At 35.7% G+C, this 21,851-nt stretch overlaps 4 protein-coding genes across 5 annotated transcripts in view; 2 read left to right on the forward strand and 2 right to left on the reverse strand.

The window, feature by feature from the left end:
* Window positions 1–954: 954 nt before the first annotated feature.
* LOC129241953 (protein spindle-F) lies at window positions 955–2,556 on the reverse strand. Its single transcript, XM_054878506.1, has 2 exons — window positions 1,593–2,556; window positions 955–1,526 (listed from the first exon to the last, which is right to left on the reverse strand). Exons 1-2 carry the CDS (start codon window positions 2,368–2,370, stop codon window positions 1,162–1,164), a joined length of 1,143 nt encoding a protein of 380 aa, XP_054734481.1. The 5' UTR covers window positions 2,371–2,556; the 3' UTR covers window positions 955–1,161.
* A 7,766-nt stretch (window positions 2,557–10,322) lies between these two features.
* LOC129241964 (methionyl-tRNA formyltransferase, mitochondrial) lies at window positions 10,323–11,806 on the forward strand. The gene is made up of 5 exons (XM_054878515.1): window positions 10,323–10,563; window positions 10,627–10,830; window positions 10,969–11,107; window positions 11,179–11,341; window positions 11,407–11,806. Exons 1-5 carry the CDS (start codon window positions 10,358–10,360, stop codon window positions 11,778–11,780), a joined length of 1,086 nt encoding a protein of 361 aa, XP_054734490.1. The 5' UTR covers window positions 10,323–10,357; the 3' UTR covers window positions 11,781–11,806.
* LOC129241982 (39S ribosomal protein L32, mitochondrial) lies at window positions 11,761–12,666 on the reverse strand. The gene is made up of 3 exons (XM_054878529.1): window positions 12,522–12,666; window positions 12,197–12,463; window positions 11,761–12,142 (listed from the first exon to the last, which is right to left on the reverse strand). The coding sequence occupies exons 1-3, from the start codon at window positions 12,607–12,609 to the stop codon at window positions 11,874–11,876; spliced, it is 624 nt and encodes a 207-aa protein (XP_054734504.1). The 5' UTR covers window positions 12,610–12,666; the 3' UTR covers window positions 11,761–11,873.
* Window positions 12,667–13,369: 703 nt separating this feature from the next.
* The window catches only part of LOC129241989 (all trans-polyprenyl-diphosphate synthase PDSS1), a 129,456-nt gene continuing 120,974 nt past the window's right edge, over window positions 13,370–21,851 (forward strand). For both annotated transcript variants that reach the window (XM_054878537.1, XM_054878548.1), the window contains exon 1: window positions 13,370–14,761. In XM_054878537.1, coding sequence (XP_054734512.1) covers window positions 14,489–14,761 — 273 coding nt within the window. In that variant the 5' untranslated portion in view covers window positions 13,370–14,488. The remainder of the gene's footprint in view (window positions 14,762–21,851) is intronic.

Genomic DNA, 21,851 nt, shown 5'->3' on the forward strand with positions numbered 1-21,851 from the left:
GGATACTGCCACAGAAATCACCTCTGCAAGCACTTTCTGGACACTGAGTCCCCTGCCAGGCATATCAGCAGGTACATCCTCGACTTAACTGACGAGATCCAAGACTTTACACAACATTCACTAGACCCACCAGTTTATAGGCAGATATTCATCGGGAATCTCTTATCACCTTTTCACCCACTCCTCCAAAAGGCGTCATCGGAGTCTAACCGCCACCCATCGAAGACGAAGAGCTTCAGTTGTGTCGTGACATCCGCGTACCCTTGGCTCGATTACGTTCTTGCTATTAAAGCAAGTTAAATTTCTACCTACCCAGAATCGACTCCGACATACTCAACATATGTCCAACATGTGAAAGTACGCCGCACGACACTAACCACCTCTGCCCGGGCGCCTTAAACTCCTCTAGCTTTGGACCACCCCATCGAAATGGCATGTTTCTTGGGATTACCAGTGACTTCACCGCGCCTGTCAGGGCGTGATAAACTGTTACAACAACAAAAATTGACCTCGAACTAACCTACATATTTGAACTTTGCTCAAGCGAAAAGCGACCGATCAAATTTTATAAATGCCTAACCATCAAGTGAATTTCTAACATATTTCGGACATAACTGTCAACAAAAAATATATATTAAAAGGTATAGTCTTTGTTTGCGTTAATTTTTACTCAAATCAAACCTTTATTTTCCACTTTTAACTGTGTATCAATAAGAACTACGCATTATTTATTCGCTGCAATTATACACATAAAACCATTTCGAACGCAAAGTGATCTTACCGGTTACGAATAAACACATAACTTTTAATATTATATTTGAAGTTAATAATATGAATCAATTGAAACATTCTTTACTTTTATTTGAGTCCTATAAATGATATTACTTATAATATATAAAATATAATATATAGGTTATTCTGGTATTTTCATGCAATTTTCATTTTTGCATTAACCAAAAAAAAAAAAACCAAAAAAAAACTACATACATAACTGTTCCGTTAATGTATACACAACTCACCATAACTTTTCTATTTACTAAACATGAATTTTCTTCAACAAAATCAGTCCATTATAGGTAACTAGTCACAAGCACACAATATAACCTCATTAAATAATTCTTCGTCTCACAACTCCGAAGAAAAATATATTTTTGGGTTTTGTCAGAACTCAATGTCCCTCCCGGTGAAATGAGCTTCGACGTGCTGCTGGAACTGCTCCCACGGCACAGTGTGGTCAAATTTCCTTCCACACAATGGACACAAACGATCAGCAGATTCGATATTACATACGTCCTGTACTTTATCATAATATCCATCTACACCCAAGAAGGTTTCTTCCTCTGTATCATTGGAACAAGAATATACTTCTTCAGATTCATTATAGCCCGGCCATGCTTTTACGCCTTTGTCCTCTAGTTTTTTATTCACTTGCAATGCTTCGCTGAGGCTTTCATCCGTTTCAAGGCTTTTGTCAGCAGTTTCTGGTTTCTTTGATTTCTTTGCACAATCTGTGCACGGCTGAAGAGCTGCAAAAGTTAAAACAAAAATGTATGTCAGTTTTCTAGAAATCCATGTGAGTAAAATAAATATACCCAATTTACTCTCAAGCGCAATAAGTGCTTGTTGTTGTTTAATTGCCTCCCGTTGCATTTCTTGTAAACCTTCCATGCATTTCTTAGCTACAGGATCTAAGTCTGCATCGTCGTTATTGCCTGCCTCGTTAGCACCATCGTCAACATTCAGGAAAGCAAACCCTAATTCACTATCTGCGGTTGTTCCATAACCATTTTTGTCTTCGACTACTTCGACGTTTTGCTCGTAGCCATCTAAGGCAACTTCTTCCATGCTTAGTTCGGAGCCATTTGGTATTAGCTTGTGGCGTAAATTAGGATTGGGCGAGTGTTGTGTAAATGTTTTGGAACGTATAAGATTTTGACTAGCACCACCACCATTTTGTGGGCTTGTTTGCAAGTCATCTTGTTCGCCCTCGACTCCCGCTATATATGCCTCCTTTGCGGCACGCCAATTATTATCTTTGGCTATTTGGGAGAGTCGCGACCAGAGCTTTCGGTTTTCGTTTGAAACCATGTTTATGCTTTCGCTTAATTGTTGCTTTTGACGACTTAATTCCAAAACATGCATACGCAATACCATCAGCTCATTCGCAACGGCAGCTGTGGGGCCATTACTGTTCTGTGCTATCGATGTCGTTTTACCTGCCTCAATGCTTTCCCGTAGTTCTTGATTATCTTGATCCAATACAGCCAGGCGTCGCTGAAGTACCAGGCAACGCTCCTTCATTGTTTGCAACGCCACACGCAATGCATACTCTGAGGCAAGAGTATTGCCAGAGCTTGGCCCCGACTCCATTGTATTGTTAATACTTTGTTTGTATTTGTAGAGTAGTCTATGCGAACTTTTTCACACCTGCGCTGTTTTTAAATGTAAAAAAACATTCAGAAAATCTTTTGAGACATTATAAATAACAGGTCCCAAGAAAACAATAATAAAAAACACAAAGTGAAATATTGCCTGTGAAATTCTGAGTAAAAATGAGAAGATGAATGTACAACGAAATGCATTAACTGTAAGTAAATTTTGACAGCTGTAATTGCCTCCTGCTTCATTACACTATGGTTCGCAATAAGAAGTCATTAAGGTGGTTCGTTAATATGTTGCGCTCGAAAATAGCAAGTCCATTCTTTTTAAATTAGCGTTATTTTCAACCAAATTGAAGCTAGCTTTAAAAAACTAAAGAGACAGTGAATACGCAGAGAACGTTAATGAATAGAGAAGTCTTAATGACTGGAAAGTGTTCATTTTCGAGGGGTACTCGTCTCGCGAAGACAATTCACCATAGACAGATTTTTCAACAAAAATTAACAGTGAGGGGCTGAATTATGTAAATTTAGCAGCAGTCGATAAGAATTTGTTGGTGATTAGAAGCAAAGAATGTTAGGTAGCTTTTTAATATGACCTATAATTTGAATTTTTCCAAATCATCCAAAATTATATAAATATGTAATGTCTGTCTGTCTGGTGTCTGTAAAACTTTGTTGAATTACCTTCAACTGAATCAAAATCCTCTATAGCAAACGCTTCATTACCAGGCGCACAGGAAGATGGCATATGCAAATGTAAATTTGTGAATTTATATACATTTGTGAATTTATATACATTTGCGCATATGTATATGCTGTGTGTATGTGTGCTCACCAGCCACAGCTCAAGATAAAACGGTAAAACTTCGCAAGAAATCCAGCGCGCACTCATGGCGCAGCGCACATTCATTGGCACAGCATTGTATGTACAGTAAGCTTGAAATGTTACATGCATCTTCAAATGCTCTGATTTCAGAGTAAGTTTCTAACTGCAGATATATGCATATGTTTTGTGCACTTTTTATCAATTGAAAAACTACATACGTAAAGTAATCTACTAATTAACTATTTGCCTACTATCAGTTAACATAAAATAATTGTTTCCAAATTTTATCTTAGTATTAAAATGTCCGAATCAGACCTTTTTTTAAGCTACTTGTTTTCTTCTGCAACTTACTGTATGCTCATGCGCGCACTTGACGCACAGCAGCTGCGGCTGTCGAGCATTTAGAAAGACATATTTACATACATATATTTTTGCATACATATGTACGATGCCGCGGGCACTCGACTTGACAAAAATTGAAGATTTATCAAATATTGGCAAATAATTCTACGCGAAATATTCCAATATTGACTATTTTCGAATTGTCGAGAAAATTGGCATATGGGCGGCTCGTTTTATGAATGAAAATTCTTGCTCTTAGAACTATGAGCTCGAATTTATCAATGAATTTTTTGAAGATGAGTTTTTGTTGCACACTACAATAGTTGAAACTGTTCGGCGCCGCCGCGACTGTTCAGCGCTATGGCAACTAGAATGATGGCCGCTACGCCTGCGTCTATGACTGCATTTTGTTCTTGTAGTCGCTAGGCATAGAATTTTAGCTTTGAACGACATACGCATTTTGAGGAATAAAGCGAATGCCCTGTGTGTGCGCTTGTATGTACATGCATATGTGTATATTAATAAGCATTGTTTTGCTTGAATTCAATATTTATATTTGCATATGCCATCTTTCTGTGTGCCTGGTAATGAAGCGTTTTGTATACAGAATTTTTTGATTTGTTTGAAGGGATATGGGCACCAAGTGTACATACGCACATACAAATATGTACATGAGTATTCAAAAGAAATTTGTTTTAGCTTTTGTGAGGCAGGAATTTGATCGTTAGGTTATTTACATGAAATATAAGGCGATGCTCGTGAGGTAGGTCATGTTGCTTCAGTGCACACATATGCGTGCAACATATACATATATATTTAATAAAGATGCAATTGAATTTAGTTGTCCCATATATGCAAATACGTTTCTTTGTTTCCTTTATTTATTTTAAAGTTTTATACTATCTAGAAAATGCATACATACAAATGTATGTATATTATTATTCCCTGTAATAAAATGTAAATTGAAAAAGATTTGGTTTGCCAAAGGAAAATGCATATTCAAATGTAAATATGTACATATGTCGATATATCAAAACACTTGTATGCTATGAATTAATTTCGACTCAAAATATTAGTAAAAATTTTCATCAAATTTGTTTAGTTTTAAATTTACTAAAACGCACATACCAAAATGTGAGAGGTAAATTAAATCAAAATATAAAGTTACTTTGATTTGAAATGTTGGCGCATATAATAATTTCAATCATTTTTCTTCATCACCTTTGTTTGAAAATACAAATTGAATAAATTTTCGTTTACCAAGGGAACATAAAAATGCACAAGCAAATGCCTTGCAAAATGCCGTCGGCATTCGTCAATTTGATTTCATACAGAAACCAAAAACTGAGCAGAGCCAATGTACTTGTACATAATTCACTGTAATCAGCCCTGTTAAGAACTTCCCCGCTGTCGAGTTAAGCGAGGTGAAATAGTGTTCGCGGCTTCACTTCATTTTTGACAATTCACACTATTCGTAGCTCGTGAGAATTCTCTATATTTAACGTTCTCTGGAATACGTTTATAGAAAGCTCCTTTGCCGATAAGGACGAGGAAAGTGATAGTGAATGTAGTAATATTTGTATTTTAGAATTTTTTTTTATTTTTAATTTAATTGACACTTATGTATATCCTGTTTGTGTGTTTGACCGAGCTCCTCCATCTATTTGTGGCGTGTGTCTTGTTGTTGTTGCACAAATGGACCTACGGACCGGCAGATCGTTTTTTATGAGGAGCTTTTTTCGTGGCAGCAATACATTACGATTGTCTGCCGAAGAGAGACCGCTATTAGAAAAATCTTTTTCTATAATTTGGTGCTTGGTTCCCGGGTTTTTGAACCCCTGCACTTCCATAACTAATCCATTCGGTTTCGGCGGCCACCTGAAGGAATGAAGCTAGCAAAAATATTTGTGTACATAAATAATGTGACCATACGTAAATTTATTTACTCTCGAAAAAATGATTTTCAATACTTTTTTTTGCTAGTCAATTGCTTTATTTTACAAAAATAAAAACATAGCATTAATACATAAGGTTTCAACTTGACTTAAGCAAAATTTCCAAAAAAAAATTTGTAATTGTAAAAGTTATCGCTGCTTGTGTGGAACTCGTTTCTCCAGAAGTCCCTTGGGGTGATCATCACAAGCCCTTGGAGATTCATCTAAAATTAATCGGACAAGAGAAATAAGTTTTATAAATAGATAATCTTGTGCCTGATGGGAGCTTTTTTTCTTCTCTAAATTAACAATATGGCGACCTCAGGGAATAATTTTTCAGATTTTCGAGAAAAAAATCGACAATTAATTGTTTAAAAAAACTGAAATTTTGAAAAAAAGCTCTTCGATCAGGCACGAGTTTTTTATGTTTTTCAAAAGTAGTATACATTTTTTTGAAATCTTTCAAATGGTTTTTAAGTTACAGTCACCAGTTCAAAGAACATAGTTTTCAGAAAAACGCATTTAAAGTTTTGCTATCGATTTATGTAGACTTATACGAATTATTTAATTACTTACACTGTGCCATCTATTTCTGGGTCATATAATACAATAGTTCTTCAGCCGTCAGAGCAGCTTACAAAATATCGATTTGCTGATTCTACATTCTACCTTCTACCTGCTGCTAGTTACTCGCTCTCGAACGATCCGGAGCACCCGACCGCTCTTTGTTAATTGTTGAATAACTCAAAAAGTATTTGTCAGATTCAAATTTTCACACATATATTTAAGATGTTATTACTTTGAGAAAATGCAAAAAAAATCCAAATTTCTGAAAATTCTGACTACCCCTAACGCCTTAAGTTTCTCTTGTTTTTGACTAGAAATTTTGGCGCTTTGGCAACTTTCTACTTTTGTCGGCGGCAAGTCCGGCACAAATCTTAAATATTTAAAGAAGAACAAATTTGTTTCGCATGAATTTTTATTGGTTGTATTTTTATTATATCAAATTAAATTAAAAAAAAGTGCGTGTAGCATAGTATACATAACAGAAGTGAAACTTTCAAGGCAGACAAAGAAAGAGGGAGAGACCCGGGAGATAATGAGAGAGAGAGAGAGAGAGAGAGAGAAAGAATATGTATCTAAATAAATTCACAACATTTGCGGAGAATACAAATAGACAAAATTTACAAAAAACGGAGAAGGGTCGACCGGCGTAGGTAAACGCCGGACACAAACCGTGGCAACAACGCGCACTACTCCGAGCGTTTATCACCCCACAAACGCAGCGATTCCAGGACCGCGGCAACGTCGCAAATTACCGCAAGGCAATACCAATAAATCCGACGCCGGAATGGATAGCACTTTATAGTATGCACAAGCACTAGCCAGGGAATGGAAATAAGCGCCAAAATGTAAGCACCAAAAAAAAAAAAACAACGCCGAAAAATTGGGACCAAAAAACGCCCCAAACAGTGGGCACCAAGGAAATATAACGCCAAAAAGTAGGTACCAGGAATATATTTCCTACAAGTTTGCACCAACAAACAAGCGTCAAAAAGTAGGTAGTGTTATTTCTCAAGGAAAAACTCAGGAAAAATAGCCTAAAGTGTATCTAAGATATATACATATAAAGTATTGCTTTCTCTCTCCTTTTCCTCTACGTTATATCTTTTTTCTCTCTCGCGGAACGAAAATGCCCAAAACATTGCATGGCCTTGAAATTTTACTCTCCATTCTCGCTCGTCCATCGACGCCTAAGAAACTTCACTTCAAAAAAATAAACGCAGCTTAAATAAATGTATTAAATTCTAATGTTCCCTTGTCTTTCCGAAAAAAGCTCGAAGGAAATTAGAAAAAAGCCAGGCCTCAGTAAATTCAAAATTTGTCCTGAAAAATTCACGTGTGTCCTGATCTCAAGTTGTGGTGGCATCCTCTATCTACAACTACCATAAATCATACTAAAACAATATTTTATTTTAAAATGCACTAAAAAGATTTCTATGATTTCCAGTTTTCTTAACGCTTTTTAATTTTATAACATACTAGCAAACCCGGCCCCCTTCGCTGGGCACACTAAAATAGAATAGATATGGTTTAGAACAGAAAATATATGGTTTTCATATTATTTATTTCTTTATTCTTTATTCAAGCGCTTGGTTTTTGAGTAAATATAAAATATAAATTGAAAATCAGGAAAAAGGAAGATTGTTTTTAAATTTCAAATCAACGCATATGAATAAACAATCGTCTTTTTTCCTGATCATCCATGCATTTGTCGTTTCAATTTATATGTTTTATTAAGCATTGGAGCTTTTTTAACCATTATCCATTTATATTTTTCAAAAAAAAAAAAAAAACGAAAAAAATTGTTTTTACCACGAACACATAATTTCATTCGGATTTCACATTAAATTCTCAAATTTCGTAAGAAATTATTCACTGTTCCAAAATCCACTCCAAAAAAATTCACAAACAATTTTTACATGTTGCACTTACGTTTTTTCCTTATGGCATCCAAATCAGAAAGAAATATTGACACATTGTAACTCACACTGTCAATTTAACAGTTCAGTTCCGCCCCAAGCGTTAAAAAAGTAAGCAACATTATGGCTGGCTGAAAAGAACGCTGTACCCGTTGCCACTGCTCCGAATTACAACCAAACTTTACGAAACCCATTTTCAATACTTACTTAACAATGTGTGTAAGTTTGGTTTAATTCGGTGCAAAGACACGGCGGGTCCACGTTTTGGCATATATTTCGAGACCCCAGTCACGGAGCGGCATGAAAAATACTCTGTACTAAAGCATTCACCAACAGCTTCAATTTGATATCCATATTGTACAAACACATTCTAGGGTCCACGTTTTGGTCTCTATCTCGAGACCCTAGTCACGGAGCGGATGGAAATACTCTGAACTAAAGCATTCACCAACAGCTTCCATTTGATGCCCATATTGTACATACAGATCCGAAGGTTACCCGGGTCCACGTTTTGACCTATATCTCGAGCCCTATCCACCAATAGATATCCAAACTATACGAAAACCATCTTCAATACCTCCTTAACAATGTGTGTAAGTTTGGTTTAATTCGGTGCAAAGACACGGCGGGTCCACGTTTTGCCATATATTTCCAGACCCTAGTCATCAATAGGTATGAAAATTACCCCGTATTAAAGCACTTATCAACAGCTTTCATTTGATACCCATATTGTACATACACAACCAAAGGTTACCCGGGTCCACGTTTTGACCTATATCTCGAGACCCCAGTCACGGAGCGGCATGAAAAATACTCTGTACTAAAGCATTCACCAACAGCTTCAATTTGATACCCATATTGTACATACACATCCAAAGGTTACCCGGGTCCACGTTTTGACCTATATCTCGAGCCCTATCCACCAATAGGATTCCAAACTATACGGAAACCATCTTCAATACCTTCTTAACAATGTGTGTAAGTTTGGTTTAAGTCGGTGCAGACACGCCCGGTTAGCGAACACACACAAAAAGTTGACTTTATTTTATATATAAGATTTTTTTCAGTTTGTGTCAGAAAAATCCAAATATCTTACGGAACCCTATTTTTTCCAAAATAAAATGTAATCCATGTTACTCGTGGATAATGTAGTTTTCGAATGGTGAAAGAATTTTTAAAATCGGTCCAGTAGTTTTTGAGCCTATTCGTTACAAACAAACAAACAAACAAACAAACAAACAAAGTTTTCCTCTTTATAATATTAGTATAGATAAAGTATTGCTTTCTCTCTCCTTTTCCTCTACGTTATATCTTTTTTCTCTCTCGCGGAACGAAAATGCCCAAAACGTTGCATGGCCTTGAAATTTTACTCTCTATTCTCGCTCGTCCATCGACGCCTAAGAAGCTTCACTTCAAAAATATTAACGCAGCTTAAATCAATGTATTAAATTCTAATGTTCCCTTTTCTTTCCGAAAAAAGCTCGAAGGAAATTAGAAAAAAGCCAGGCCTCAGTAAATTCAAAATTTGTCCTGAAAAATTCACGTGTGTCCTGATCTCAAGTTGTGGTGGCATCCTCTATCTACAACTACCATAAATAATACTAAAACAATATTTTACTTTAAAAGGCACTAAAACAATTTCTATGATTTCCAGTTTTAATTTTATAATATACTAGCATTTCCCAGTGGGCTTCGCACCACCATACATAAAATGTTTTTTTTATATCGCAAGAAATTTTTCATATCAAGTTTTCTTTATAGAACTCGTAAAATGTTTAAACAGTTGAGTTAGTTGATTGTTTTCATTCAACATACTTTCTAAAGATGTCATAATAGCCTTTTCTGTACTTTTTTAAAATTTGATTGTGGTGGTCACCTATATACAGGTAAGGTGAAAGAGCCGATAAAAACTTGTAATTAAACTTTGATTCTTTAATTTCCATTTAAATTTTTTACGCTAAATAAATTATGCTAAAATAAATAAAGTTAAAAATGTTTTTCCAGTTCCTTGAATGCTCCAGTTTTTATTATATTTTCGTCCAAAATTAATATTAACATAATACACTTACAACCACAACAGTACAACAGAAACGCTCATAAGCGGCTGTGTATTTGTTGTTGTTTTTCCCATACAGGCATTTCGTATGAGAGGAAACCATTACTCACATAAAATGTCATAACTCAGGAACGGCTGCACCGATTTCAATCAAACTTCACACAAGACATTCAAACCAACAAAACCAGAGAAATAAAAAAACGAATCCGCTGTTCTACTAACACCACCTTATCGCTGTGTTTATTAAACATAACCTAAATGCACACAATAGCAGCTGTTAAATCAGCGGTCAGCTGTTGCGTTCCGGTTTGTATAACTACCGAATTGAGCCAAAAATGCTTTGCAATAATAATTTTAAATTAAATTTCTTTAAATATCGAAGAAAAATCAATGAGAGTGTTGGCATAATTCTTAGCCATCGTCGTTGGAAATGTGAGCAAACATTGGCCATTGAATCAGCGACAAACACGAAATGGAAAGTGTTGTTTTTCGGAACGGATGCGTTTTCGTTACCTAGTCTCCAATCGCTGCATAAAGACTAGTAAGCAATGTCTTAACAGATTTTGCGAAAAATCATTTTAATTATTTTTTCTTCCATGAATAGTTATAATAGTTTGGAAAGTAGTGCGTTGGGCGTGGTAACTTCATTTAAAAACCCAGCTAACTGTGTACGCAGTTACGCGGAGAAACACCAACTAGCAGTTCATCGCTGGCCAATAGTGCCGGATGTCTGCCGAGGATATGATTTAGGTGTTGTAGTCTCATTTGGTCATTTGATACCAGAGAAAATAATTAAAGCATTTCCGAAGTAAGTATCCTAGCAGATGGGGGAAATATCTTGTGAGTAAGGATTCGTTAAACCAAACGAATTTCTGAATTGAAAAGTATATAGACTCACATTCTGATAGATTTAATATTAATTCCACGCTTTATTTGCATCATTCAGTGGCATGATTAACGTTCATGCTAGTCTGCTGCCGCGTTGGCGCGGCGCGGCGCCTATTATCTATGCCATAATGCACGGGGATAAGCGTGCAGGAGTATCCATAATGAAAATAGAGCCCAAACACTTTGATGTGGGAGATGTAAGTGTGAAGTTGTGTATTTTTTTATTAATAAAAATCAAAAGCTAAATTAGGTAATTTTTACATTTCAGATACTTGCGCAGCGTGAAGTAGCCATAAAAGATGACATTCTAATGCCCGAATTGCATAGTGAGTTGGCCATAGAAGGTGCGAACTTACTTGTTAATACTATAAAAAGGTTGCCCAGTTGCCTAGAATCTGCAAAAGTACAAAATAATGAAAACGCCACTTTTGGTAATTACACGAATCTGCTAATATGTACTAAATATCGTGTAAATTGTTGGAAATTACTTTTTTAGCGCCTAAAATAACAAATGCCATTACGGAAGTGAATTGGACACAAATTAGTGCTGAACAACTTCATCGAAGATTTCGCGCCCTCTTTGGTTTTAAACACTTAAACACAAGATTTCAAAACAAGATTGTGCAACTCGTAGACGTTAAGTTACCTGTTTTGCAAGAAACACCTGCATATCTAAACAACGGTGAATGTGGTAAATTTATGTATGATCGCAAAAGGCGTTGTGTGCTGGTGCGATGCGCTGGTGACTCTTATATAGAATTACATCAACTACGTGTCGAGGGGAAAAAGGTTATGACGGCGATGGAATTTAATAATGGATTCCTTAAAGAAATGAAATCAACACAACCGCTTTTGTTTACAAGTAAATAAAGTTCTTTATAACGATTTGAACATTTTCCATTGCTTTTAACAATTTTAACATTAAAAGAATTTTGTAGAAATTTTTGTTAATATTTGCCATGCTTAGCCCAAGTTTGCAGGCTTTACTTCTTTGGTGTCTGCCGGCTGTGCGGTAGTTTTTTGCATCAAGTTTTTACTGAACCAAACAGGACGTGGCTTTTGCATTTCTACAATGCGTACATTTTTTTCATCAGCCGCATCTGCATATTTCTCAAATTTCTCGCCCTCGTAGAGTACGACGACTTCATGTTCAACGGGTTCTAGTCCCAACTTTTCCTGTATTTTATCTTGCATTAAACGAGTTTCCTGCTCCACCTTTTTGTAACAGTGAGCTGCAATTAGAGGGAAAGTTAGCATTTTTTGGTAAGTTTATGCAAATAACTTACGGCATAGTACGCCCAGTTCGTGGTCATGACCGCACTGATTACAGTTACGTAAATTTGTCTTTACGGTCAATGGTTTCCAGTTATACTCGGGTACACCAAATTTGCGTTTCAGCCTTTTTTCAATTGTGCGTCGATGCTTCGGCACAGCCCACAAAATACCATCACCCAACAACTCCTTGAGACTAAATCGACCAGATTTTTCGGTGTCTGCGCTGGTTCGTGGCGAGTTCAATTCAAAACTAGGAAAGCCGGCTACAGCCAATTGCGCTGAAAAGGAATGCTGTGATTGGATAACCTAGTTGAGCAGGTCTCATGGTAAACTTACTTGGCGGTTGACCTCTGTAACCGAATGACAGCAAATTTTCAAGACTATTAAGGAAATAACGGAGACCTAAATAGACGGTTCGTGACATTTTTATTATATTTTCAGAATATTTTTATTTATAAGAAACTAAAATTTTCGTTCAAAATGAGTTATAAATGAAAAATAGAGTGATAATTTGATCAGCTGTTTGTAGTTTTAATGCAAAGTGTGCTGCGATTCGATGGCGAAACCCAAGTGGAAATATAGCAGAGTGCTTGAATGAAGTGGATAGGTTATGAACGACTATGTATACAACACTCACAGAATTTTAGTGTACAGACGGAATGTTGGACGTTCTCTGCAACCAGAGAATGTTAATGGAATGAGAAGGTGCAAATGTTAAATGAGCTTTTTTCGAGTACTAATTTCAGAGAATGTTAATGTTCATTCTCTGCTGCAACTCTATTCCCTAGAATAACAACAAGTAACATTATGTTAACATAATGAAGAACTTAACATACGTCTGAAAAGAAAAATTTATATAAATAGCTAACTTTTATGCAGAACAGCAGAGTTTGGCTTCGAAATTATCTGTATATTAAAAGGCAGTCTAATACTTAACAAATGTTTATGCACGCATATTAAAACAATATAAAACAATTAAAAAATTAAGAGAAGCCACAAATGTAAATATTAAAATCTATATAAAATCTATTCTTAGTTACCATTGAAGTATTTCACTATCTGGTTTCTTTGGTCCTGACAAGTAGATGGCGCTCTCTGCAGCGGCAACTGGTGGCAACACCGATCAGCTGTTTCTACATATGGTCTGGCGGATTGTAGAAGATAAAATAAAAAAAAATGCACAAGTTACGTCAAGATCAATCCCAATTTGTGGTTTTAGCCAGTTGAATAATCGAAAAAAGACTAATTTATTAATAATATCACAGTTTATTTCACAGTTAAATGTAGTTAGTTCATCAATGAAATGTGGTAATGGCTTAGTGGTGTCAGTCAAGTTTGGTTGAGCATAAAGCGGCGGTGCAATAAAAGTTCTGCATCTGTAAAGCGGTGTGTGCTCAACCGGTCCAAGGTGTATAACGCTTCCTAACTTCCGCATGTGGCAGAAGCTTCGCTCTGATTTGAACCACGTTCAAAATATTTTTGGCTAACTGCAACGCTTCATTTTCACCACGTCGCGCGCGGCTTTAACCACACTACTACTAACACAGGCTTGAGATCTACATATGTACATAGATGATATTATGGCTCGCACGAGTTCACCACAGCGCAGCCGCAAACTATCCACAACGTAGCTGATTGAGCCAAGTGAACGAGTTTCCATTGCCGCTGCTGCAGTTTCTTAAGCTCTCTTTCAACCTGCCTTACTACTTGGCAGCCGTCACATTGTAATAAGCTGCGTGAGCCACCGACGCTGTCAGCGACAACAGACACTTTGTTGGAGCTGCTGGAGTCAGACGCAAGTAATCGTCGTTCCGTGGTCGTCTTTAACGTATTTCAATTACTAAGTCACTGTGCGTGTGCAGCAAATTTCATATTATGTGCAATAGAGTTTACAAGTGATAATCGATGCTAAATAAAAAGGAAATTATTTTGTAAATAATATTTGATTTCGCGTGCATTTACGAGTTATCAACAAAAATTAAAAAAAAAAAACAACGAAAACATAAGCTAGTGACATGTGTCCTTATATGAATAATTAAAAAAAGTTTAACCTATAAAGGACCTCCTATTGGCCAGCGGGCGACCTTAAACAATCCATAAAAAATCCCATAAAAATAAAAGTAAAAGGTGTATACCAATGAAGGGCATACAAATTATTTTATAAACCCGTTGAACACATCCTACGAGTATAATAAATAATATAAGCAAAATACAAAAAAATTATTAAAATAAAAACGCCTAGGAAAGTGTTACATCCGAATCTTTGCATATATTTAAACTTGAAGCAATACATTTGTACGAAAATGGCCTGTTTAAGCACTTCCGGTCGTCGAGGACTTAACGTTGTCGTCGGTACTCGAAACCACCAAACTCAAAAATATCTTTGCCAATTATTTTTGCAACAAAAAATCAACAGATCGTTTTGCTCAAGCGCGGCCATTGCTACAGCGTTGCTTGGGAAAAGCGCTACAGGCCACATGTCCTCGCTGTTGCCACAGCGCAAGTTTCATGGAGTGGGTGTGGTAATGCAACGTAACACCGCCATGACAGCAGGACAGGATTATTTTGCCAATTTGGTAAGTTGATGGAATAAAATTAAATGGAATTAAGTAAAATTATCTTAATATCACAAATTAAATTAACATTAACAAAAAATGGGTGCAAATATTATGCAAAAGTCTCAACTATTAAACGAACAATAAATAAGATTTTTTTTTTAACTTTAAGTTAGGTTTTATTTTTTTGTCAATGTTGTTATTGTATATTTACATACATATTTGAAAAAAAGTAAACAAATTAATTAAAACTTTCTCTATTTGAGTTTCTCGATATTTTGGGCAATAAATGAAATGAAAATGAAATGAGTTTCTCGATAATAAATTTATTTAACTATTTCCATGTAAAAATTAAGCTCAATTATTTCAAAATTAGAAATTGTCTTAAGCCACTGTTGGACACCTTTTTTTAAACCTTCGGATCTGGAATTTTTTTTTTCCTGTGCAAGGATCCCTTTTAAAAGGTTATATCCATAAATCGATAGAAGCTCAAGTCGTTCGCATTGAATTCAGAAATATGTTAAAAATAAAAAAGGCAGTCTGGCCAGATCCGGGTGTTCAACGCAAAATAAAAAGCAGATTTCAAATCTGTCATTTTTGAGCAAATATTAGAAAAACAATTTTTTTTTAATTCATAGAATAAAGAAATAATTCCAGTAAATGTGTAAGAAAACAGCTGTCACCTCTTAGCAGGCAATCGCAAATCTCCGAGTGCATTTCTGACATGAAAAACTTCTCATAAAAATCATTTTCCGCTCTCAATTGGCTTAAAATTGTAGGAACCTCCATTTGTGGAACAACAACATGAAAACCACCACACCACAAATTCGCACCGAAGCTCCGCAAACCCCTCATAACAGATATATGCGTGAATTATATATACACACTGACATATAAACATACGCATGTAATTAAGAATGTATAAGTATATAAATAAGAAAATATTGACATTGTTTGCAATTCGGTTGGTCCCGTAGACGAAATCTACTGTGGATATAAAGACACAAATGATAAGCACATTTCTTTCTCCTACCAGTTGCGCCTCGGCAGTCACTGCCAATTATCCGAGTGCATATTCGACAAGAAAAAAAGCAACTCGTAAAAACTGCACTCCAGTGTGAAGGGGGAATGAAACTAAGTTCTCTCATTTGCAGGATAATATGAAGATATACATCAAACTTTTTTGTAGCAGCGCCGTAATGCATACTTAAATTTAAAAAAAATTTAGTCCTTGTTTTGTTTTATTTTATTATAATTTGGTCTCAAAGACCTTTTTATTTTTTTTTTATAATTTTAATTAAAGTGGCGGGATGAATTTGTTTTTCTTTTTAATATTAATTAAAATGGCGGGATGAACAAAAATATTTTTTATAATTTTAATGAAAATGGTGGCTTGTTTTGAATCGATTGTTATTTCTTTTAGTGCATTTTGTTTTCATTTGTTCATTAAATTTCGTTACATTTTGAGTATGTTTTTATGCCATCTTCGAAGTATAGGGTGGGCCATGTAAAATTTGCTTTTTGAATCAATATTTTTTCAAACTTTTTTTTATTTTGAAAACTGAACATTGTCATTTATGAATGAAAAATAATATCGTTCAAATGACTGCCACGACTGGCTTTACAGTAGGCCATTCGATCAACCCAATTTTTAAGCACATTTTCGATTGTTTGGGATCCAATTTCATGAATGGCAACTTCGATTTCGTGTTTTAAAGCATCAATCGTCTCTGGATGGTTCGCATAGCATTTGTCCTTAACGGCTCCCCACAAAAAATAGTTCAACGGGTTTAAATCACAGCTCCGAGGCGGCCAATTGATATCGGAATTTTGGCTGATTATTCGGTTTTCAAAAACGGTAGCCAAAAGTTCGAGTGTAACTTTGGCAGTGTGACAAGTTGCACCGGCCTGTTGAAACCAAATGTCGTCCATGTCATCCTCTTAAATTTTTGGAAACAAAAACTCGTTGAGCATGTCACGGTAACGCTCGCCATTTACTGTAACCGCGGAAGAAGAAGAAGACTCACCACTTTGGAAATAGGTTTTCAATATTTCCCAATTTTGTTCAAGCGTATAGCGTCCCATTTCGTAAATGTCAAACCTTTAAGTAAATTATGAACACATTTGACACGTGATTTATGATACCATTCTCAAAAAAATAAGTGGTTCAAAAAGAAAACGCTATATGGCCCACCCTGTATATAGCTTTCTTGTTATTTGATTTTTTTTTAATTTGTTGCAGTTTCTTTACATAGAATGGCTTGTATGTATGTATATGTAGTTGTTTATTTTTATTGTATCCGTTATGCCTACGCGACCGTCTATTCAGGGCGCCATTTGTGACTCAAAGTCCTTCATTCAAATTAAATTCTATGCTTCATTAAAACTACTTATTTAACATTTCATAATATAAAAATATTTTTCTTTACATTTATCCACATTTTTACAGTTATTCATTACATATTTTACAACCTGCGCATTCTAAAGTCTTTTTTTGCGCTCTCAGTTCTTATTCTAGGCAATCGTGTATTTTTGCTACTTCTCGTTCCGTAGTTATGGATTCTACGATTATAATATATTTTATCACTTTGTTTTAAATTCAGCTATTTTGGCCAAGCACCTACAAATTGAAACGTCCATTATAGATATTGCTTTCCATTATTTTTAATTTCTTACTATTATCTGGAATTAGGAAATTTCGTAGTGGCTTTCATCGGCCATGGCATTGTGGATTTAAAATATAATATTTACAATCATTTTTAAATTTGCCCGTGATTTGATTTTAATGTCAGCAGACATCTGCATGATGGAGAGTATAGTGCGGGCATCCAATGACCAACTTGTATTTTTATGCTATTGCGCTTTTGAAATCTACTACAAAGTGTCTGGTAGTGAATGTTATTTTGTGTTTATATAGATTTTTGTTGTGATTTGTAGTTTGTTGTTGTTTAAAATCCTCAATAAATTGAAAATTGTTGTGTCACATTGGCTGCGCGCACTCCCAACTCGCATTGTTGGTATTCCTTTGCCGTGCTCAATTGCGGTGCTGTTGTTGGTGTAGTTGCATTTGTCATAATTATCAACGACTCGTGTGCATCAACAACATTATCATCCTTAATGTTGTATGCGATGACGTCGCTTTGCTTTGCTTCCTCATCGGCAAAGTGCATTGGCTGCGGTTGGGAAGTTAGTTGTCTTTCTGTGTCTGCCTGCTGTAGTTGTTGCGCTTGTGAGGCATTAACTAGTCAACAACAACGTGCATATGTATGCATGTGTACACAAAAAATTTACTACCACCATACACTGCGCTGTGATGTGTTACTTGTTGTTGTTGTTGTTGTAAATTGCAGACGCCGCCGCGATCGTTGCTGCAAACGAAAGTGAAATTAATGCAAGTCGCCTGTTGCTGGCTGACTTGGAGTGGAGTTGGCAAAATTTTGTTTTTTTTCTTCGTTTTATTTATTTTATTTTATTACTGTTGGCAGTTATTTCACTTGCTTTGGCTTCTTTCTTCGTAGCTTCGCTTTCGTTGTCCATACTTGTTCGGCTGGCTGTTAATTCATGCGTTTGGCTGGTGTTTTCTGGTTTGTTTGTGCATTAAGCGTAAAAGTGTGGACATGAAGTGGCGCTGCTGGTAACAAAGTACAATGTGTGTGTGTGTGTGAATGGAGCAGCGGAAAGAAATGCCATGCCTGTTGCTCAGTGCCAACGAGCTTGCTGATGATGGTAACGATGATAATGAAGTGAGAATGTCGATGGCCAACTGCGAGGCAGGTGCGATTTCGGGTTCCACCGTGCTTGTTTTCTTCCACTGAAGTTTGTTTTGGTGTTTGCTTCATTCCCACATAAAGCCATGTGCTCACTCCACCACAGCTACTTAGTTGTCGCTCTAATGCTTTTGGTAATAATGGCCGCTCTTCTGCATCCTTGTTTTATTACGTTAAGTTGTATTATTTATAGAAAAAATTCAATATAATTCCTATTTTTTAGTTCATCATCAAAGTCCTATTTGTTTCAAAATTTATTTTCATATTTCATTCGCATGCTTTTCTTCATTAAGCCAATAACCTTACTACACCATAGTTCAGCTTTTATGTTGTACATTTTATTGTTGCTGTGTTTGTTTTGTTATAGTTTTTTTTGTGTGGCACTAAGCCTGATGGTGATTTGCATTTGAAGCTTACCAAACAAACCTACATCCAGACATACATACATTCATGCATAGCAATTTAAAACTGCGCATTGTTGCTCCATTTCTTTCTCTCTCGGTGTATTTGGCATATTTTCTTTTTGATAGAACATTTGTGCTCTCACAAGTGTGACTTTCTTATTCTTTCACGCACGTATGATTTCAGTTGCAATGTACATAATGCAATTCGTTATCATCAGCTGATTTTTGTTTTGGTACGTATTCTTGTTCTAGTTATTTAACATTTTGCTAGTAAGTGGGAATAACAGAGAGTCTGACTGGTGGCAGAGAGCGCGCAATAGAATATTTATAGCAACGTTCTCTGGCATTTGCTTATTTCGATGCTAGTACAGTGCATCTCAAACTGTCAATAGCTAAATATTGGCTTTTAACTGTGCATAGCGATATTTGGCTAGCACATTTTGAAATACGTACATAATTATTTTATGCAGTAGCAGATATAAAATCTTGATAAATACCTTTATGTTTAACGTTTTGAATGTTTTTTCTTGCTAAATGCTGCGTGAAAGCGCATATTCAAAACGTAGTTTAAAAAAGTGACATAAAAATTACAAAAAAAAAATTCAAATTTAATGTAAAAATGCATTGCCAAATTTACATTCTCAAAGTATTAAAATGGGCACAATACACTTCTACATTTTTTGAAGTTTTATTTCTTTTAAATTTTATCTGTTTATTTATTTTAATTTTTATCTGTATTAATTTTATCTTTTTTTATATATTTTAAATTTTATCATATTTAGTTCATTTGAAATTTCATCGGTTTCATTTTATTTTAAATTTTATCTTTTTTAATTTATTTAAAGTTTTATTTTATTTTAAATTTTTATCTGTTTTAATTTATCTCAAATTTTATTTATTTATTTTATTAAATTTATTATAAATTTAATAATTTTTAGTTTATTTGAAATTTTATCTTTTTTAATTTCTCTTAAATTTTATATTTTTTAATTTACTTAGATTTTATCTGAATATTCTTAGTTACACTTGATTATGACTTTTTTCATTATATTAGATTGTTATTTTTTTAAATAATTTGAAAAATCTTTTCAAAAATTCAATTTTTTTTAAACGCATGGTTTTTGCAAAAATCGTACTTTCTTCTTCTTCTTGCTTGACGGTATAGAGGCTTACGTAATTTTGGTCGAGTTTAACAAAGCGCGCCAGTCATTCCTTTTTTGTGCTAACCGGCGCCAGTTGGACACACCAAGTGAAGTCAAGTCCTTCTGCACCTGATATTCCCAACGCAGAGGAGGTCTTTCTTTTCCTATGCTACCACTAGCTGTTCCATCGCCTACTATACTCGCCAACGTGCAATTGTCCAAAAATCTCTGTCCAAAAGAAAAACATTCCCAAAATTTGTGGAGTGTTCCTGCCAAAAAAATGCCTTCAACCCTTCCGCCCGAATTCGAATTCGCCTTACTTCGAATCAACAGTTCACCGGACCTGGATTTCTAATGCAAAAGCTTGAAGCTATGCGAGTGACGAAAAATCCTCTTTAGTTCGACGCAGGTGCTCACTAATCCCTTACATCAGGGACGATATCGAGGTTTCTTAGAAGCCGAGCACTGGACTGAATTAAACATAAAATCAGTGCTCCGTAACTTTCTGTAGAGAGCTTCAAAATTTATTATCATCTCATAAACCAAATAAATTCAAATGGCCATCCAGCAACTGGCCGTATTGCCTTAGACCCCTTCTATATTATTCTATCCTCAGTCTAAGTTAGTTAAATTAGTTTGGGTTACGAAGGTTGCCACTCTCCATGATGGTGAAGGGGGTGTCCACTTAGGACTGAAGGCCCATTGCGATACCATTTGTTGGGATTTAGTCATCATCATGGGGGTATATAGCGGGACATAGGGAATTGGAATCCAGTATCCTCCTTTAACTTACTATGTGGTGGCTTCTAATCTTTCAATCTAAGGCTTCTAGGATCCAAACCAGTGCCTCTTTTAGAAAGCACAAGCAGCTCACCACCGATTGAACAAAGTTAAAACTTACGAACCGCAGATCTGCTAGTGCATAGGAAGAATTTTAGTCTGAGCTTTCATTTAACAAATAGTGCCATATCGCCTAGTAATTCAAATTCTCTACAGTTTATTTAGTAGTCCTCGAGTGACTGAAAGAGATTTAGTAGAAGTCATAGGCATCTCATTGGGCAGTGTAAGCAATACTTTGACTGCAGTATTGGGTTTCAGAGAGTTGTGTGCCCAATGGGTGCCGCATTCACTAGCAATGGAACAAAAACAAACAAAAAATTAGTACCTTTCACTTCTTCAGAATTTAGAATTCCAGTAATTTATTCTGTATCTCTCATTAGAATAAATTAAAAAAAGGATTCGAACAAGTAAAGCAAAACTCATGGGCTCACCAACAAGGCAGTGAACCGCCTCACTTCGCATTGTCGGTCATGAGGCTTCTAGTACAATATTCCAGTATTAGTTTCCTAAGGCGAAATCTGCATTAAAAGGCAGAAGTTCTGACTGCGTCGAAAGAGACAGAACAAGCGGTTGAAAAACTTACGGAAGAAGATTTCCAGAGCTACTTAAAGCGACAATTTTGTACACATTTCAAGTAGGTCGTACCCGGCCTAATGACCTTTGTTCATGACTTAGGTTGGGTTGGACAACGAGAGTAAGTTCTCAAGGAGACACATCGATTATGTTCATTTCAAAGATCTTGAAAAGCATTACTTATAGAATGGTCAGGAGGTCTGAAATATTCTGCCAGTGAAATTTCGTGGGAGAAGATGCTACTGTCCATTGAAATGTACAGTATCCACGAATATATATAAGCGTTTATACGAGGGGTGCTTTTTATTTGGCAGGATTTGGCAACCCTGGTGTTGCAATCTGGCAACTGAAGGCTGTATCGCAAAGTTTGACATTTTTTGGCTTT

Source organism: Anastrepha obliqua, chromosome 1 (assembly GCF_027943255.1).
Source record: "Anastrepha obliqua isolate idAnaObli1 chromosome 1, idAnaObli1_1.0, whole genome shotgun sequence".
NCBI lineage: Eukaryota > Metazoa > Arthropoda > Insecta > Diptera > Tephritidae > Anastrepha > Anastrepha obliqua.

Bases quoted from the DNA above. Each gene is read 5' to 3' on its own strand.
- LOC129241982 (XM_054878529.1), bottom strand. From the start codon at position 12,609: ATGTCACGAACCGTCTATTTAGGTCTCCGTTATTTCCTTAATAGTCTT. The intron at 12,464-12,521 runs GTAAGTTTACCA...ATTCCTTTTCAG, and splicing joins TTACAGAGGTCAACCGCCAA to CGCAATTGGCTGTAGCCGGC. The intron at 12,143-12,196 runs GTAAGTTATTTG...CTCTAATTGCAG, and splicing joins CGAACTGGGCGTACTATGCC to CTCACTGTTACAAAAAGGTG.
- LOC129241953 (XM_054878506.1), bottom strand. From the start codon at position 2,370: ATGGAGTCGGGGCCAAGCTCTGGCAATACTCTTGCCTCAGAGTATGCA. The intron at 1,527-1,592 runs GTATATTTATTT...TAACTTTTGCAG, and splicing joins TGCGCTTGAGAGTAAATTGG to CTCTTCAGCCGTGCACAGAT.
- LOC129241964 (XM_054878515.1), top strand. From the start codon at position 10,358: ATGCTTTGCAATAATAATTTTAAATTAAATTTCTTTAAATATCGAAGA. The intron at 10,564-10,626 runs GTAAGCAATGTC...TTCCATGAATAG, and splicing joins CAATCGCTGCATAAAGACTA to TTATAATAGTTTGGAAAGTA. The intron at 11,342-11,406 runs GTAATTACACGA...TTACTTTTTTAG, and splicing joins TAATGAAAACGCCACTTTTG to CGCCTAAAATAACAAATGCC.